The 20,789-nt window shown below is 44.7% G+C and overlaps 1 protein-coding gene across 1 annotated transcript in view; it reads right to left on the bottom strand.

Moving 5' to 3' along the window:
- KCNN4 (potassium calcium-activated channel subfamily N member 4) overlaps positions 1–20,789 on the bottom strand; it is a 64,479-nt gene that overhangs the window by 13,118 nt on the left and 30,572 nt on the right. The window contains exons 2-3 of the mRNA XM_069948098.1: positions 9,641–9,736; positions 2,492–2,889 (exon numbers count right to left, since the gene is read on the bottom strand). Of these exons, the coding sequence (XP_069804199.1) occupies positions 2,492–2,889; positions 9,641–9,736 (494 nt within the window). The remainder of the gene's footprint in view (positions 1–2,491; positions 2,890–9,640; positions 9,737–20,789) is intronic.

Here is a 20,789-nt window from a genome sequence, read left to right as displayed (position 1 = left end):
AGGAACGGCTGCACATCCCATCTATGGCTGATACTAATGCCGCTAGGCCTATTTAAAATTCACCAGGGTGTCTGTATATAATTTGATCAAACCATAATAGCCCGGTGTACCACGTGCAGGTCCCCTGGTTCACACAGGTCCCTACGCTAACTCCACACCGTGTCGGTCAGTGACCGCCAACCCCGCAAAGTGTGCACATGCAGGGAAGGGAGGCCATAGAATGGCCCTGCAACCCCAACGTCACAGGACCAAACCCTAAATGCCCCACCAGAACCCGGCCAGCACCACCGGCGGGGAAGGCTGCCCCCAAACAACACAAGTATGGATAAGGTATTACACTCACCATAGCTGCTCACACAGAATGGGGAAGACATAAGGTACTGATATGTGAGCACAGGCATATCCTGCTAATTTTGGACATGTGGGTCTTATGAAGGAGTGCGAGCTGTTCAGAAAAGGGAGAACTGTAAAACACGACATGGAGAGAAAGGAACGGCTGCACATCCCATCTATAGCTAACTACTTTAATACTGCTCCTATATACAAGAATATAACTACTATAATACTGCTCCTATATACAAGAATATAACTATTATATAAGCACAAGCCATTGAGATAGACAGTAGAAACCAGCGGCACTCACCGGGTTAATGCAGTAATCGTGGTTTATTAAAAGATGTCATCGTACAGGCAACTTCAGGGCAGGGAGAGACAGGTCCAAGGGTGCTGTGCACCGTGGCTACAGCTGTTTCGCGGGCTAACTTTCCCGCTTCATCAGGCCAGATGAAGCGGGAAAGTTAGCCCGCGAAACGGCTGTAGCCACGGTGCACAGCACCCTTGGACCTGTCTCTCCCTGCCCTAAAGTTGCCTGTACGATGACATCTTGTAAATAAACCACGATTACTGCATTAACCCGGTGAGTGCCGCTGGTTTCTACTGTCTATCTCAATGGCTTGTGCTTATTGAATGATCTGTTTTTCTATTCATGCTGAGCACCACCGTGATGCAGACACTGTACTGAGATCACTCTGTAAACAAAGATCACAACGCTCCCTATCATGTAAGGTCACTTAACCTGGACATATAAACAATTTCAGAATACTACGGTTTGCTGATAGTGCCAGCACATCTACTTGCTTGTGTATATAACTACTATATTACTGCTCCTATATACAGGAATATAACTACTATAATACTGCCCCCTATATACAGGAATATAACTACTATAATCCAACTAGGGGAGAAGATCTGAGTTTGCACCAAAGTCCAATATCATGTCATGTGTACCCACGAGCTAGGACTTGTACGGTGAGGATAATAGGCTAACGGTGTGCAGCATAGGGGTGCAAAGCTTAAACAAAATGTATAGGTAATCCAGCAAAGGAGACAAAGAAGCTTGCACTCACCAAAAACCGCTGCGGTATAGGTCCGTTTATTTCGTCTTGATAGACAAGAGTGGGGAGGGGAAGTGAAAGCAGGGGCGTCCAGTGGCTACAGCCGTTTCACGTGACTAATCACGCCTCTTCTGGCCTGGGGACGTCCCTACACTAAGTCCACACTGTGCCGGTCAGTGACCACCACCCCCGCAGGCGTGCACAGTCAGGGAAGGGAGGCCATGGAACGGCCCTGTAACCCCCATGCCACAGGACCAGTCCCAAAAATGCCACACCAAAACCCAGCCAGCACCACCGGCGGAGGAAGCTGCCCCCAAACAGCACAAGTCTGGATAAGGTATTGCACTCACCATAGCTATCAAAGATAGAATGGGACAGACAGGAGGGATTAAAACCATGAGCACTCAGGTGTCTCCTGCTAATTGCGGTCATGTGGGTCTCACCAGGAGGAGTGCAAAACACGGAGAAAAGAGAGAAACAAAATACGGTTCAGGGAACCTGGTGAGACCCACATGACCGCAATTAGCAGGAGACACCTGAGTGCACATGGTTTTAATCCCTCCTGTTTTTTTCCATTCTGTTTGCTGCAGCTATGGTGAGTGTAATTCCTTATCCAGACTTGTGCTGCTTGGGGGCGACCTTCTCCGCCGGCGGTGCTGGCCGGGTTCTGGTGTGGTGTTTTTGGGTCTGGTCCTGTGGCATGGGGGTCGCAGGGCCGTCCCATGGCCCCCGTTCCCTGACTGTGCACGCCTGCGGGGTTGGTGGCCACTGACTGGCACGGTGTGGACTTAGTGTAGGGACCCATGTGTATCAGATACCGGCACGAGGTACATGGGGCAGTATGGCTTGATCAATTCATACACAAAATTCTGATGTGTTTTTTATTTAGCCTAGCGGCACTAGTGTCAGCCATAGGTGTGAGGTGCAGCACTCTGTTTCTTCCCTGAACCGCATAACTACTATAATACTGCTCCTATATACAGGAATATAACTACTATAATACTGATCCTATATGCAGGAATATAACTACTATAATACTGCCCCTATATACAGAAATATAACTACTATAATATTGCTCTGAATGAAGCAGTTCTCACCTTTCACACACGGACAGGATCCATGAGGAAACAATCCAGAGGCTGATGGTGAGTATGAGCAGGACTCGGCCCGGACAGGTGTTCATCAGGATCTTTATAACAAACTGATACTGGAACTTGATCTTGTTCAGGGCTCCGATGCTGCGGTACGAGGCGTCCACCAGCATCCTGCTATGGAGCAGCACCGTCCTGGGCAGCAGGTAGACCCGCAGGAACATCAGGATGGACAGGAAGATGTCGAGCTGTGAGAGCGACATCAAGGAGTCCTTTACTTCACACTGTTGTTGATAGGGGAAGGGGTGAATGGCACAGACCAGAATTTCCAGAAAAATCCAGGCCAACTTTCTAGTGTTTACAGCGATGCGCCAGTGCACCAAGGAATTGTCCGTCATGAAGAGCTGAGAAGAAGACAACATAAAACACTGTGTTAGCTTATGTGTTTATTCTTGGCCCCTACAGTATTAGAAGTCACAAGGCAGCTGCCATGGCGCCTATAGAAAGAGGGGCTCGGATGAAGATGGACCAAAACGTGCTCCTTAAAGGGGTTGTTCACAAAAAAAAAAAATTCTTTCAAATCAACTGGTCCCAGCAAGTGCCAGAGATCTGTTATTTACTTCTATTAAAAAATCTCCAGCTGCTGTATGTCCTGTAGGAAGTGGTGTATTCTCTCCAGTCGGACACAGTGCTCTCTGCTGCCACCTCTGTCCATGTCAGGAACTGTCCAGAGCAGCAGCAAATCCCCATAGAAAACCTCTCCTGCTCTCCAGTCTGGAAAGAATACATCACTTCCTGCAGGACATACAGCAGCTGATAAGTACTGAGATTTTTTTAACAGAAGTAAATAAAAAATCTCTGGCACATTTTTAGTGAATTAATATTATTATTAACATTATTATTTTCATCAGAAGTTCTGGAAAGTCGGCTAACCCCCTTATGTTTCTATATAGCCGTCACATTTTTTTTTAGAGGGAAATTCCAATATCATTATATGAGAGGCGGTGAGTGACTCCTATCATAAGCACACAGTCAGTCCGCAGGCGCGGCCAACGTATCTTCCCAGCAACCAGTAAATACGTTATGGCAACACCACCCATCTGCTTACATTGTGCCAATAAACCTGGCGTGGGGCAACCAGGACCCAGAGGTGGTGACACATCTAGAATAATAGTCGTCCTGCCAACATGTCCTCCTGTACATAGAAAGAAGACAGGAATGAGTACAAAGCGTCAGGGATCTGAGTCACCGGGATGGGCACATTACTGGGGGAAACCGGCAATGTCTCACGGCCTGGTACATGTCATGTATCCAAGGAGAAGGAGCTGGAATATAGTCATATAGGAAATAACCATTGTCTACAGCTGTCACACAGGGCAATGGATGGAGGGGACAGTATATAATCTATCTATCTATTGACTTAAAGGGATACAATGGAGAAAAAAATGTCTTCCAGCTCATTGCTGCCACCTCTGTCCATGTCAGGAACTGTCCAGAGCAGCAGCAAATCCCCATAGAAAACCTCTCCTGCTCTGGACAGTTCCTGACATGGACAGAGGTGGCAGCAGAGAGCACTGTGTCAGACTGGAAAGAATACACCACTTCCTGCAGGACATACAGCAGCTGATAAGTACTGGAAAACTTGAGATTTTTTAAATAGAAATAATTTACAAATTTATATCAATTTTTGACACTATGGAGATCTATCAAACATGGTGTAAAATGAAACTGGCTCAGTTGCCCCTAGCAACCAATCAGATTCCACCTTTCATTTTCCAAAGAATCTGTGAGGAATGAAAGATGGAATCTGATTGGTTGCTAGGAGCAACTGAGCCAGTTTCACTTTACACCATGTTTGATAAATCTCCCCTTCAGTGCTGTAATAAAATTTTTTTCCCCAGAGTACCCCTATAACATCCAAGGCAATAAGGAACAATGAACCCTTTATAAATGGGATGGGGAACCTTTGGCCCTCCAGCTGTTGCAAAACTACAATTCCCATCATGCCTGGACAGCCAAAGCTTTAGCTTTGGCTGTCCAGGCATGATGGGAATTGTAGTTTTGCAACAGCTGGAGGGCCGAAAGTTCCCCATCCCTGCTTTATACCATCATAACCTGCAGATTTCCCTGTAGATATGTATATATACACTGTCTGGGGTCTGTAGAAAGCTGGGTACCAGTCTCTATGTCTGGGATCCAGAAGACTGGCTGAGCAGGATATTATAAGACACTATTCCTAGAGACATCGGTCAGTTTTCAGCCCTCGCAGACATACACTTTCCATCCGCCCACTAATAGGGATACGTTATATTCTTATAAAGCCGCAGCCCTCCGTCTGATCCTGTGCCCTGTTATTTCGCAGTCTCCATTTCTAGCAGCAGCGAGGACTTGGCAGCGGCGGGAGCTGTCTGTGCCCCACCTGCTAAGCACACAAAGTCACTCTGGTTAATGGCTCACTCATATCCGGCTTCATAATGACTGCAGGGCCTGTGCGAAGTGCTGGGATTAACTCCACGTGCCTGCGGTGGAGCCGGTCTGGAGCTGCAGCAATAGAACACATAGCCACCATGACATAGGAGGACTCTAGAGGGCGCTCTGCTGCTCCCAATGACCCAAAACTTTGACAACAGCCACTTCAGATGACGTGCCCTCCATATATAAAATAAAATAAAAAATGTTTAAAAAGTCATCGATAGGTAGCGCTGTAGCAATTACAGTATATTTTATTGTTATATATTGATGTTTTCACACTGTGATCAGCCATTATTTCCCAAGAGCTTGGCCTCCTTGCTTACACGATTATACACAGTGTCTTCTGGTTAAATAGTACACTGCCAGAGGTAGAGATAGTGGGCTCTGTAATATGCTGGGGGTCTGATAGAGGTGTCTGTAATATGCTGGGGGTCTGATAGTGGTGTCTGTAATATGCTGGGGACCTGATACTGTGGTCTGTAATATACTGGGCCTGATAGAGGGCTCTGTAATATGCTGGGGACCTGATACTGTGGTTTGTAATATACTGGGCCTGATAGAGGGCTCTGAAATATGTTGGGGGTCTGATACTGTGGTCTATAATATACTGGGCCTGATAGAGGGCTCTGTAATATGCTGGGGGACTGATACTGTGGTCTGTAATATACTGGGCCTGATAGTGGGCTGTGTGATATGCTGGGGGTCTGATACTGAGATCTGTAATATGCAGGGGACCTGACACTGGGGTGTGTAATATGCTGGGGTCTGATACTAGGGTCTGTAATAAGCTGGGGGCCTGATAGTGGGGTCTGTAATATGCAGGGGACCTTATACTAGGGTCTGTAATATGCAGGGGACCTTACACTAGGGTCTGTAATATGCTGGGGGTCTGATACTGAGATCTGTAATATGCAGGGGACCTGACAATGGAGTGTGTAATGTGCTGGGGTCTGATACTAGGGTCTGTAATAAGCTGGGGGCCTGATAGTGGGGTCTGTAATATACAGGGGACTTTATACTAGGGTCTGTAATATGCAGGGGACCTTATACTAGGGTCTGTAATATGCTGGGGCCTGATACTGTGATATGTAATATGCTGGGGACCTGATCCTGGGGTCTGTAATATGCAGGGGCCTGATACTGGGGTCTATAATATGCAGGGGCCTGATAGTAGAGTCTGTAATATGCAGGGGACCTGATACTGTGGTCTGTAATATACTAGGCCTGATAGTGGGATCTGTAATATGCAGGGGACCTTATACTAGGGTCTGTAATATGCAGGGGACCTGATACTAGGGTCTGTAATATGCAGGGGACCTGATACTGGGGTCTGTAATATACTGGGCCTGATAGTGGGGTCTGTAATATGCTGGGGCCTGATACTGTGATATGTAATATGCTGGGGACCTGATACTGGAGTCTGTAATATGCAGGGGCCTGATAGTGGGGTCTGTAATATGCAGGGGACCTTATACTAGGGTCTGTAATATGCAGGGGACCTGATACTGGGGTCTGTAATATACTGGGCCTGATAGTGGGGTCTGTAATATGCAGGGGACCTTATACTAGGGTCTGTAATATCCAGGGGACCTGATACTGCGGTCTGTAATATACTGGGCCTGGTAGTGGGGTCTGTAATATGCAGGGGACCTTATACTAGGGTCTGTAATATGCAGGGGACCTGATACTGGGGTCTGTAATATACTGGGCCTGATAGTGGGGTCTGTAATATGCAGGGGACCTTATACTAGGGTCTGTAATATGCAGGGGACCTGATACCAAACCCACAATAGGCCACACCCCTTGCTGTGAAAGCTAAAATGCGCCTTGAATAAAATTTCTAATATTGGCAACTAAGGCTTGGTAGTGGAAAACATGGTGGTTGAAAACCAAGCGGGACATATTGCACATTGGTAGCGTTATTTGCACAGCTTCAGTACCACCTATCCGTAACTTTAGGTTCTCCAAGAGAATCTGAGATGTGGTCCCGATTTCTCTCGAAGTCAAAGTACCTCCAAATAGGTGGACTCACACGCAGGGTTAAAGATACAGCAACCTGCAGAACATCCCAAGTAGTCTATGTTATTTTTGTTTCTGAGACAATCCGGCTGCTGTTTCTTCGGTTTAGAGAACATCTGAGATCAATCGATACCTGGGAAGGCTGCCTGTGCTTTATGGACAGTGTAAGAGAGTATTATAATAGTGTTAGGAGGGTTTTAGGATTCGCAGGTACTGAGAGGATCGATCCCTCCGATGTCGGAGGAGACAGACGTCATACTCTAAGACGGATATAGAAGTGTGAGGGACTGGGACCATTAGGTCTCAATGATTGATGCCTATTAGGTCATTTATTGTCTCCGTTGTTCTCTTGCTGTTTAGATAGGCGATGTGATGTTATGATTGGTTTTGTGAATTTTAGGTGTGGAGATGTCACCATGACCATAGTTCCTCGAAGAACATGAAATGGCCATAGCCTTTGATGTTCAGCCAGGCTCCTCATCCTGGCTGAGGTTAAATGGGTTCTCCAGCGCTGGGGGAGATTTTCTATCGGGGGTTTGCTGCTGCTCTGGACAGTTCCTGACATGGCAGAGAGCACTGTGTCAGACTGGAAAGAATGCACCACTTCCTGCAGGACATACAGCAGCTGATAAGTAAATTTTTAAATAGAAGTAAATGACAAATCTGTATAACTTTCTGAAACCAGTGTATTTACGATCATTTGTTTTTCTCCGAAGTACCCTTTCAAGTTGAATTCTCTGCCCCCACTCTTAATACTGATGAAAGTAGGTGGGGCTACAAAGTGATTGACAGCTCTTCTAAAAATCCTGTTATAGGATATCACCGTCGTACAGAACTGCCCTTTGGCTGTCCAGGCATGATGGGAGTAGTAGTTTTGCAAAAGCTGGAGAGCCAAGGTTCCCTACCCCTGGCATAGAGGGTTCAGGATTAGGCTTGTCTCTGCACGCTTAGCCAGGACAGTATGGCAGAGGTTGGCATGGTAGGTGGCATGATTAATGAATCACTTCTAGGATCTCTCCTGTGGCCTTTGATAGAAGAAAGGTTAATGGCGCGGTTCTCCATTCCTTTGCCATAAGCGAGTCTATTAATCGTCAGAAAGTCAATATAAGCCTGTGACTCAGAGCCAGTTCCTTAAGTACCTGGATGATTGTCCACAAATATAGGGAGCGGGACTCCTGGCACAGCTGCCCGCTCCGGCCTCCAAACATAATGGGACACTTCATTTGTCAGCGTCTGTACAGGGTCTCTGTATAAGTAAAAGCTGCGCTGTAACAATAGCAGCCACCCCGCTGCCAAGGAAAACAGGACGGAACTCAATGGGCTTTTTGGCCTTATTGCACAAATCTGAAACGCTGCTAATCGCCTATTTTTCCCTCGCTGGGAATCACTCACTAATGACTTTTCCTACTAAATTAAAAGGTCATTGGCTTTAATGGGTGTTTAGAGAGTACAGGCCGTGCAGATACTTATACCTATCAGAGGAATATTCAGACATGACTGATACACTGCTACGAGTAGAGTCTTAGGGGGTCTCCATTTCTGTTATTTAAACCCCTCAAGTCCTGCATTAAAGTGAATTTTTTTTTATTAATTGGAGCAAAACACTAAAACATATTTTAAAAATTTTTTTTCCCCCAGTTACTCCGGCCAAACTCTTTTTCTTTCAAATCAGATGGTTTCATAAAGCTATAAAGATTTGTAATTTACTTTCCTACAGGAAGTGGTGTATTATTCAGTCTCTGCTGCCACCTCTGTCCGTGTCAGGAACTGCCCAGAGCAGGAGAGGTTTTCTATAGGGATTTTTTTACTGCTCTGGACAGTTCCTGACACGGACAGAGGTGGCAGCAGAGAGCACTGTGTCAGACTGGAAAGAATACACCCCTTCCTGTAGGACATACAGCAGCTGATAAGTACTGGAAGAGTGGAGATTTTTTTTTTATTAGAAGTAAATTATAAATCTCTGGCACTTGCTTGAACCAATTGATCTTAAAGTGTCACTGTTTAATTTTTTTTGCAGAAATCAATAGTACAGGCGATTTTAAGAAAGTCTGTAATTGGATTTATTAGCAATAAAATGTATTTTTATCATGAAAAAGCAGTTTGAAGCTCTCCCCCTGTCTTCATGGTTCTCTATGGAGAGTGGAGGGGTTGAAGGACATGAGGCACCAAAACAGGACAACAAAGAGTTAATTTACAGCTACATCACAGGGCTATCTCCTCTGAAGTCAGCACTGACCTCTCTGACCTCTGAATACCGGCTTTCACACAGGTGCTGCTGACTAATCTCCCTCCTCCCTCTTCTCCCTCTATATAGGTTACACAGGCCCGACTGATGTAAAAGAGTCAAGATTTTCTGATAATGAGCAGTGAATAAGAGAGAGGAGGAGGGGGGGGGACCTGGGGAAAGTCTTTTTGAATGCAGATAATAGCATATTTGTCTAATAAACCCAATTACAAAGTTTCGTAAAATCGCCTGTACTGATTTCTGCAAAAATAAAAAAATTAAATATACGACAGTGACACTTTAAAGAATTTTTTACTACCTCTTTAAGAAGGTTAAGCAGAAAGAGGATGCTAACCCTCAGGACCCATACTGACCAAGAACTGACCCCATTCCCTCCCAAGTATTTGACCACATGTGGTGTTGATGGTGAATGCAGATACCTGGATCTCCTTGATATGGAAGGCAATGATGAGGATGAGAAGGATGATGGTGGAGATGCTGATGGTGCATTTCATCAGGTACAGGTAGACAAACCACTGCAAAGAAACAAAGAGGTTATTATAACAGGAGGACGGTACCATAATCTGGTCATGTACATTGTGACTATTATAGCTGGAACGGCCCCCTGGAATAGAGGAGAATCCTCCGGTGGGCCCTACTGTACAACTGATAGAGCGGTCCCTCTTTTGACGGTGATTTTGGAGCCAATTGCTATTTTTATGGGTTTATTACGTATAACCAATTATATCTTATTGATAATGCGTCATGTGTAACTACACGGAAGGGGTATCACAATTAAAACATAACTTTTACTGTCAACCTATAAACCTAATCCCCACAATACACAAAAAAACACAGTTAAAGTGGCACCTGACCACTATAAGCCAGTACCCCTATGCAATCACGGGGCTCCGAAAAAACATACTAAGGCTATGTTCACACTTCGTATTTTTTCGTAATTCTACGGACGGTCTCATACATATGAATATGGCATAAGAGGGAAAGAATTGAATATGGAATGGTCCAAAAACCAGGTGGTGGGGCCCCCTAGCTCTGTTATACCCTATCCATGGTTAACGGCCGTACTACCCCTGCTTGCACGGGAAAAAAACAGACCCCTGCTCTAATCTACCCCTTTTTGTGATGGTCCCTATATGTCCCCCAACTTCCGACGTGTTTCTGCCAGGTATGCCGGGGTTCTCAAGAAAGTGAGGCCCACTAATCTCTATAGGTAGTATGAAATAAAGAATGAGAGGCACCGGTAGCCACAGCTCCCACATTGACCTGGAGTTCCACTGACACAGGCTGGCGATCTCCTGCCACTGCAGGGATCGTCAGTCTGTACCCTGCTGGGCACAGACACCATACCGATGCCTCTTATTCTTTATTACATACAGCCTATATTGATTAGTGGGCCTCACTTTCTTGAGAATCCCGGCATACCCGGCAGAAACACAACGTAAGGGTGGGGGACCCACACACTAAGTAGAGAAGACTACTTCCCTACATCACAAAAAGGGATGGATAAGGGCAGGGTCACCCCTTCTTAGGGCGAGTGCTCTGTTGTAGAGGGCCCCACCACCTGGTTGTTGGATGATTCCTACCAGTGCGTGACATCTATGAGGGGAGATCCACCACAACAACCAGGGACATCTGACTGGTGAGATAATATTCAATTCTTTGCCTCTTAGTATGTTTTTTTAAGCCCCTGTGATTGCATAGGGGTGCTGGCTTATAGTCGTCAGGTGCCACTTTAAAGGGGTTCTCCAGCGCTACAAAAACATGGCCACTTTTCCTCCTCTCTTGTCTCCAGATTGGGTGGGGTTTTAAACTCACTTCCATTGAAGTAAATGGAGCTTGATTGTAAACTACACCTGAACTGGAGAAAAGAGAGGGGGAAAAGTGGCCATGTTTTTGTAGCACTGGATAATCCCTTTTACTGTGTTTTTCTGTATATTGTGGGGATTTATGCTGCGTTTACACGGAGCGATAATTGCCCGTTCGTATGATTAACAATTTCGAAATAACGATTTGTTTTTGATAACAATCAGCGTTTAGACAGAACGATATATCGTATGTAAAAATCGCATTGCGATCGTTTTGCGAACGCTTAAGCCTATCTCACACATAGGTTAAATCGGTGAACTGTTTACACAAAACGATCTGCAAATTTTTTGCGAACGACCAACAACGCTTTGAGAACATGTTCAAAAATCTAAATGAACGATTTCTCGCTAGTCGCTTGATTGTTCGCTATGTTTACACGGAACGATTATCGCTCAAATGCGATCGTTATCGTGCAAATTCGAACGATAATCGTTCCGTGTAAACGCAGCATAAGTTTTATAGGTTAACAGTAAAAGTTATGTTTTAGTTGTGATCCTCCTTCTGTGCAGTTATTTTGATTCGGTGGTATAGCCCCATACATTGGTGTTTACAATACTAGTACCTGGTTTCTGTACGTCATGTGGGTACGATGAGAACAACAAAAAATACAATCTGACTAAAAGGGGGCACTAGGTGGAGGTCTGGATGGTCCAAGGAATTCCCAGTAATTATTTTAGCTTTGGCAATGTATCTGGCACTGACGTTTAGACTGGCCATTTGGAGGCCCTAGAGATGCCATTCCACTTGGCCCCCAAAACCAGGTCCCCTCAGCCGTAAGTTAGAACCCCAGAATCATTTCCACTGGTGTCAATGTCCCACACTAGGATCATATGGGACTTTTTTAAGACACCATGAACCTTTTTGACCGTCTTAGTTTCCTCAACTTTAAAAACGATAGTGGGAGAGTGATCTGTAATGATGTTTACTCTGGATTAGAATATAACCCAGGCTTTGTCTATGAGTCATTGTATATGGAAGCCGAGAGTGTTCACCAGACCAGACCAGGTTTATTATAAAACGATTATTGTTTCCACATAATACAAAGAAGATGACTAGAGGGCGTAGCTCTGATAGAACATGATGCCATCTAGTGACATCTAAGGAGATATCTGCGGGAGATAGGACCCTGGAGACTACTATATTAATAGCTATCATGTCTTGGTCTGTTCATGGCTCCGTAATGTCGTCGCTTATATACGGCCGTGCTGCCCCCGTGCATAGACAGCAATTCAACAGCAGGAAATATGGTGTCTGGTCACACAGCTTTACACATTGCTTCCTGAGGTTACGTTGTCTGTGGTTTGCACTAAATATAAAGTTGCTGAATAAGATTATTCATGAATTTGTCTATGGCCACTATGAAGCCATTGAAGAAAAGAACCGCACCCTTCAGTAACCACAAAACCACTCCAAGCAGCTCCCACCCACCAGCAGTGACCACATACACAGCAAGTCACGTAGTAGGTTTTACACGAATAATCACTTTCTAATATTAGTTAAAATATATAGCCCAGATAATGCCACAAAGTGTCCAGATAGTGTTATACAACACCCAGATATACACTGTATGTATACAGCACCCAGATAAACACTGTATGTATACAGCACCCAGATAAATACTGTATGTATACAGCACCCAGATAAACACTGTATATATACAGCACCCAGATAAAGAATGTATGTATACAGCACCCAGATAAACACTGTATGTATACAGCACCCAGATAAACACTGTATGTATACAGCACCCAGATAAATACTGTATGCATACAGCACCCAGATAAATACTGTATGTATACAGCACCCAGATAAATACTGTATGTATACAGCACCCAGATAAACACTGCATGTATACAGCACCCAGATAAATACTGTATGTATACAGCACCCAGATAAACACTGTGGGGGACATTTATTAATCAAAAAATGCGTATTTTTCCACAGACAATGGGCAGATGCGAATAAATAGATTCACAAATGGCCGTTTTGCGAATAAATATTTGCATCTGGCCATTTTCCGCCCGGTATGCCAGGGGGGGGGGGGGGGGGGGCGGGGGGGGTGTGTGGAGGGGGCGTAACGGGGGGTGCGGACACAGGGTCTGCTTAATTCATCATTTTTTCTGCAAAAAAATTATCAGGAAACCTACTCCATTCTGAGCTGGCGTATGTTTCCTCAGGGAACACACTGGTGCGCACTGGATTTATGTAGAGGCAATGTGCCTCTACATAAATCTCCTTACTGTCGGAGCTGCGGGGACATTTTTAAGTCCAGCGCAGAAAACGCCAGACTTAATAAATGTCCCCCTGTATGGATACAGCACCCAGATAAACACTGTATGTATACAGCACCGAGGCGTACGCCAGGGAGAAGGTGCAGATTCGCCCCTTCTCCCTGGCGTACGCCTGCCGTATGCCCCGCTCGCCCAATGGGCAGGCTGGGGGAGCTTGGGGGGGGGGGGGGGGCGTGACAAGGCGTGGCCACCTGTGATCTGACTCAGCTACACTTGAATGAGTGGCATTGGCACGAAAGAGTTAAACTTAAAGTGTTACGGTAGTCATATACATTAGATGGAAGTAGAAGCATGGTTGAATGCTACTGTCTGATGAATGGCCATTTCGAAGTTGCAGCATCCACGAGGAATGATATTGATTTTGGGCAGTGGACGTAGGAGACAGTCCTGCCTGATACCATCAAGGTAAACATTATGTTTGCTGAATGACAGAACCGCCTCTCCCGTCCTTCACCCTGGGACCTGCACTGGGTAAAATCCTCTATATGTACAGAGTCCCCACCTTAACTGATTGTATAGACAGTCAGCAAACTCACGCATCACGTATACCAGCCCTGTGTGACAGGGTATGTTAATCCTTGTCCATGAAATTGCTGGGTGGGGGGTAATGATAAGATACTTCATATATACACAAGTGCCCCAGTACCAGTGTTTTGGTGTAATGGTCATGGTCATCATCTCTCTAATTCCTTACTCCAGGGAAAAAAACACTCTGAAGCCTTGGCCCCTTGGGGTCTTCACTACCTGCAATCTGCTGTTCATCGCCTGTGGTTAGGAAAACCTGTCTCTAGTAACAGACAGACTAGGAAAGAGCACAGGAACTGGTGGTAGGGCTTAACTATGTGCAGGAGTGGTGGAAAGTTAGCCTGGGCTGTGAACCTGTCTCCATATCCTGAGGATCCTGAAAGGTAAATCAAGGCTTCCCTCTCAGCAACAGAAGTATATGCTTAAAGGGGTATACTCATGCACTTAGGGCATATCCTAACATGAATAGTTGTTTGTGACTACATAACTCTTTTGTAGCAGCTGCAAACTAGTCAAGGGGCACTTGGGATTTGAAGATAGATGTGGATTCCAGAGGTGGGATCGCATCTAGGGAACACTTACAGCATATGCTGTAGATATGCCTCAAGTGTCCCAGATGGGTATACTGCTTTAATGTAACCCCTTCTTGCTGTGCTGGTTTTGATGCCAATGCATCCATAACCCCTTCTCCCCCACGTCATTTATAGTCATGTATAGTCATTATACATACATACATTTATAGTCATGTATGTATGTATAAATCATGCCACAGCACAATACAGTTCAGTCCAGCGTTTTGTCATTGCATAGCAGAGAGGAGTAGGGTTTTTTGTGATTGGCCATACAAGCAGGTACATGCAGATAAAGGAACTTCTTGTGTAAGTATTGCTGGCACCTCACTCTGGTCCCCCTCCCCTGATATGGGAAATATCTGTGCACCATGGAGGGGGCACTCAGGAACCCAATTACAGCACTAAACTTTTTAACATACGTTGTAGCTGTAGCACATGCACATACTGTAGAGTTTATACGACATGCTATTCCCTGCAGGGTGCTCAGACAGCGGGCAGGATCTCCTCGGCTTATAATACAATGGCATCTTTGTGGCAGCGCACTGTTTAAACACAGCAGTGTTGGATAATCTTTGATCAGCGGTTCAGGATGCAGAGCACTGGTATGGAGCCAGGGCATTGTGTATAGAAATGTATATGTTTGCTCGCAGAGAGAATGTGTTCGTGTGCCATATGTCAACAATCCCTGAGTGACTGTGGGAAACATAAGGTTCTGCTTGGTGCTAATATCAGTCGCCTGGGGTCCATTAGTCGCATCACTGTAGACAGAAAAACAGCTGGGGCGACCAATTAGGACATTGAAGGTCACTGCACCCTCTTCTGGTTCAGTGTCTGCACAGACAGGGCCGGCGTCAGCACAGGGCTTACCCGGGCAAGGGTCTAGGGTCCCAGAGAGGGAGAGGGGCCCGGTGATATAATGCTCAGCCCGCTCACTGTAGTGCAGGGTGAGCGCTGAACATTAGAAGTCACAGGAGAAGCAGCAGGACCTGCACAGAGAGAGGAAAGGGTGAAGGACCTGATCACATGACCTGAAGGTCCTCAACCTTACAGTGTGGAGGAAGAGGGAGAAGACTGAGCTGTAAGTGCTGTGTGTATCAGTCAGTCAGTTAGTGTCAGTGTCTGCGTCAGTAATGTGTGTTTGTGTATGAGAGTGGTGTCTCAAGTGATTGTGCATAGTGTGTGGATGATGGGTGCATAGTGGTTGGATGAGGAGCCCGCTGAGGGTCCTATACCACGGGACGATGGCCTTGCAGCCCTTGTTTAAACACCATACTTTACCTAGTTGCAGGTCTTCGCCTGCGCTCCTTCTTCCTCCTCATCCCGCTCGCAGCAGTAGCTTCAGTGCAACCTGTCTGAGCTGACAGACCGCTCAGCCAATCACTGTCCGCGGCGGTCCTGACCAGTGATTGGCTGAGCGATCTGTCAGGTAAGACAGGCTGCAACTAAGCTGCTGCTGCGCGTGGGACCGGGAGGAAGAAGGAGCGCAGGAGTAGACCTGCCCGCGAAGCGATTCGCAGACGGTGCCAGATGATTTTAGGTTTGAACCTAAATAAACAATCAGCCGATGACACGATCATTGGCTGATCATTGTCTCTATTCCACAGAGCGATAATCGGCCGATTATCACTCTCCGTGGAATAGGGCCCTGAGGCTCTGTTGCCCGAGGGCCTACAAACACCTGAAGCCGGCCCTGTGCACACAGTAAGCAATAGAAGTAGCAAAACTACAACTTGACCATCATCCATGGTCATGTCCCCACCCAGTGGCAAACACAGCACTTCAATGAAAAGGTCTACAAATTACTTTTGGAGGACGGGTATGGGTTAAACGTTTGGTGCTAACACACTCTGAGATTAGGACTACTCGTAACTCCAACAAACGTTTGTTATCCTGTGATAAGACGTGAGAGCAGCACGGTGACACTATAGATAGTGATATAGTATAGACGTCACACCAAACACCCTACATCTGGACTCCATGACTACACCTTCTGCAAGAGTATTTTCACATAGACCTGGACACAGATTCAGGGACTGAAGGAATATTGTTTCACCTTAAGGAGTGCACCATACACGGTGTGTGGAGACTTACAGGCCATTCATGCTGCACTGGGAATTCTGGGAAGAAGAATATGCAAAGCAGCCAGAAGCAGAAGGGACCCTCTGTGACAGCTGTTTGGGGGTTCCTGCCTCTTGTCAGTGCAGAACAGGGTGCTGATGGCTTCAGAGAGGCCTGTGTATAAGGACCGAAGGGGTAATGTTTTCGCTTAAAGGGCTATTCTCATCTCAGCTAATATAGTTATTCTTATAGGGCTCATCAAGTTAAAGGGGAACTCTACCGAAAAGTTTTTTATTTGAAATCAACTGGTATCAGAAAGTTATAAAGATTCATTATTTACTTCTATTTAAAAAATCTCAAGTCTTCCTCTACTTATCAGCTGCTGTATGTCCTGCAGGAAGTGGTGTATTGTTTCCAGTCTGACACACTGCTTTCTGCTGCCACCTCTGTCCATGTCAGGAACTGTCCAGAGCAGGCAAGGTTTTCCATGGGGATTTGCTGCTGCTCTGGACAGTTCCTGTCATGGACAGTGGTGGCAGCAGAGAGCACCGTGTCAGACTGGAAAGAATATACCACTTCCTGCAGGACATACAGCAGCTGATAAGCATTGGAAGATTTGAGGGTTTTTTTTAAATACAAGTAATTTACAAACCTGTTTAACTTTCTGAAACCAGTTAGTTTAAAAACATTTCTTTTTAATGGGAGCACCCCTTTAAATATTTTAGCAGATAAATTTATTTAGCAAATGTGCCTCCTTCTCTTGATATCCTGTTCTTTCTCTCCAATTGTTGACTTCTCTTTGTCTAGGTTACCAACCACCACTATGCTGTAAAAGCAGTGGTCTTGCAGGTGTATGTTACCTCTATACAGCTACCAGCTACACTATGTGTATATATACAGTATACTGTAATTCAGTCTGACCACTGCTTTTAGAGCAGAGTGGTGGTCTAATACAGTGATTTTCAACCTTTTTTGAGCCGCGGCACACTTTTTATACTTAAAAAATCCTGGGGCACACCACCAAACAAAATGGCACAAAATGACACTAAAACAGTACATATTATACATATAATTAATAATATAGATTCTAAATGTATTTATACTCACTCAGTGTGAAACCTGGGCCTGTTTTCTTCTCCCCCCTGTGCTTCTCTCCTGTGCTTCTCTCCACCATACTTCTCCCCCCTACTTCTCTCCTGTACTTCTCTCCACCATACTTCTCTCCCCCCTGCTTCTCTCCGCTGTTTCTCTCACCCATCCCCAGGTTTCTCTCCCCCATTGTTTTCTCCAGTTTCACAGGGGCACCATAGTTTGGGGAACTTTCCCCGCGGCACACCTGAACATGTGTTGCGGCACACTAGTGTGCCACGGCACACTGGTTGAAAATCACTGGTCTAATACATAGACAATGAGCTGTTAGCAATGGGAGGGAAAGAGCAGAATATCAGGAGAAGGAGACAACTTTCCGGAATGATTATATTTGCAAAAAATATTTAACTTGACGAGTCCTGCAGGTATAAATATGTTAGTTGAGGTTGGAATACCCCTTTAATAGGAGCACACAAAAATGGTGCCTAGAGACTTATGGGCTTCTTAAAAGAAGCACAAACATTGACTTAAAGGTAAGCAACATCTAAAAGCTAACAATAAGAAAACAGCCTCAGGTGGCAAAAAAAGGAACTAACTAAAAAGAAACATTTTCAGCGTACACAGGAATGATATAAGAAATATATACGGCCAAATAACAATCATGTGATGTGATATGTGTAGCTGAGACTTCCTGTTCTGTGTGTGATGGTAAGGAGGAGGCCGCTGGAAAGTGATCTGTGCAGTAAATACAGTACAATAAAGCAGAGAGTTCAGTAGATGAAGCTCACAGCTCAGACTCCCCCTCCCTGTGGCATGACCTCTTCAAGTATGCCGGGTAAGGTTCACCATTCATGTCAATGGGACAACTCTTGTCCATTGTTGTCGATGCAGATTGTTGTAAAGCATATCACTAAGTGCTGGAAAAAAAAAGTATTTGGCTAAAAGATTTTTTTTTAAAAAGTCATACCTGCCCTGAAAGTCTGTTTATTATCCTTATTTATTAAAAAAAATAAAATCTTCCAGCAAACCCCCTAGACCGATGCCATTCCTCTGACGGTTCCTCCAGCCGGTTCACATAGGCCCGGTGTGCTTCTCCTCCGCTTCCCCGTGCCCACTTTCTGATTTCACACATTTCGGCTTCCTGTGTATGGAAACGCGGTCGGCCACTTCTATAACAAACCTTATCTCTCCCACAAGATCTAAAACAATGGGGAGTTCCTGCTTCCGAGGAGTTAAAAACAGAAGCTTTCCAACGCAGAGACAGGAGACGTCATCTAAACAAAAGCCGCTTTTCACACGCATGGTTAAGACTTGGCTCAGACATGCGTGATCTGACAATAGCGCTACCTGCAGGGGCCCCTGGGGACAACAAATATCAGAGAAAGTCAGAGGTTCTTGTTATTACAGTCCTCATTCCCCAGAGTTGCTGAGCTCAGGAATCTCACTGACTTTCTCTATGAGGTTGCACACTGTATGGTAGTATTACATGGGCACTTACATGTGGTATTATTTGTGTAGCACTGTTATATAGACACTATGGGGGAGATTTATCAAACATGGTGTAAAGTGAAACTGGCCCAGTTGCCCCTAGCAACCAATCAGATTCTACTTTTCATTTTTCAAAGAGTCTGTGAGGAATGACTTCTACCTCACACCAGTTTGATAAATCTCCCCCTATGAAGGTATAATACAATCACTATAGGGGAGATTTTTTTTTACTTTTTTTTTTTTTTACATGGTGTAAAGTGAAACAGGCTCAGTTGCCCCCGGCAACCAATCAGATTCCACCTTTCATTTTCCAAAGAGTCTGTGAGGAATGAAAGGTGGAATCTGATTGGTTGCTAGGGGCAACAGGGCCTGTTTCACTTTACACCATGTGTGATAAATCTTCCCCTATATGATTTAGTCACTTTACATGGATATTATTGGAACACTATCATATTCTCTATGCGCTGTATGTTAATATCTTTACAGTGGTATTAAAGTGGGACTCCAGCATAGACGTCTTCCATGGGGAGCAATTTTTTAATTTTGCCGCAGAGTACTTAATTAAAGGGAAACTCCGTCGAATTCCTTTTTCTTTTAAAACAACTGGTGTCAGAAATTATATACATTTGTAAATTAGAGAAAGAAAATAGGGTGGTGTGCTCAACTTAAAGTCTATGGACAGTTTAGTATATGTCAAAATCTTGAGTGCGCTACCTAGTTCTGCACCTGTTAGAACTATAGTGGAATTAAGGTATTGAGAAAAGAAGGTGGTAGGCTCTCAAAAGACAATTGGCATAGGTGTATCGGAATAATGTGTTCTGATTTGGTCAACACACAATAAATGTCATAAATTTTAGGTTATAAACTTAAAATCCAGTTTTATATATAAAAGGAAAAGGGAAAATATAAAATAATATTACAGCATGTAAAAAACGACACATAAAAAACAATATATATACAGTCGAATGACAACAAATATTCCTATTGTTGGTCTATCTGCATATTTGGTTGACTATACGTATCGATACTCGTATCAGGGTGCCTTCACACCTACCGTATCGCAGTAGAAAATCCGCAGCAGATCCGCAGCAGATTTAACTAAATGAATGAACACGGCATCAAACCGCACTTACAAATCTGCTGCGGATCCGCAGCAGATTTGACAGTGCGTATTTAATGCTGTATTCATTTAGTCAAATCTGCTGCGGATCTGCTGCAGATCCGCAGCGGATTTTCTACTGCGATACGGTAGGTGTGAAGGCACCCTGATACGAGTATCGATACGTATAGTCAACCAAATATGCAGATAGACCAACAATAGGAATATTTGTTGTCATTCGACTATATATATATATTGTTTTTTATGTGTCGTTTTTTACATGCTGTAATATTATTTTATATTTTCCCTTTTCCTTTTATATATAAAACTGGATTTCAAGTTTATAACCTAAAATTTATGACATTTATTGTGTGTTGACCAAATCAGAACACATTATTCCGATACACCTATGCCAATTGTCTTTTGAGAGCCTACCACCTTCTTTTCTCAATACATTTGTAAATTACTATTTAAAAATCTTAAAAGTTCTCCAGTACCAGGAAGGAAGTGGTGTTTTATGTGGTGTATTTATTATGGCTTACATTTGCACACAGGCATAAACCATGCAGAAATCTACACC

Source organism: Dendropsophus ebraccatus, chromosome 12, assembly GCF_027789765.1.
Source record: "Dendropsophus ebraccatus isolate aDenEbr1 chromosome 12, aDenEbr1.pat, whole genome shotgun sequence".
Classification (NCBI taxonomy): domain Eukaryota; kingdom Metazoa; phylum Chordata; class Amphibia; order Anura; family Hylidae; genus Dendropsophus; species Dendropsophus ebraccatus.
This window is presented reverse-complemented; position numbering and strand designations above follow the sequence as displayed.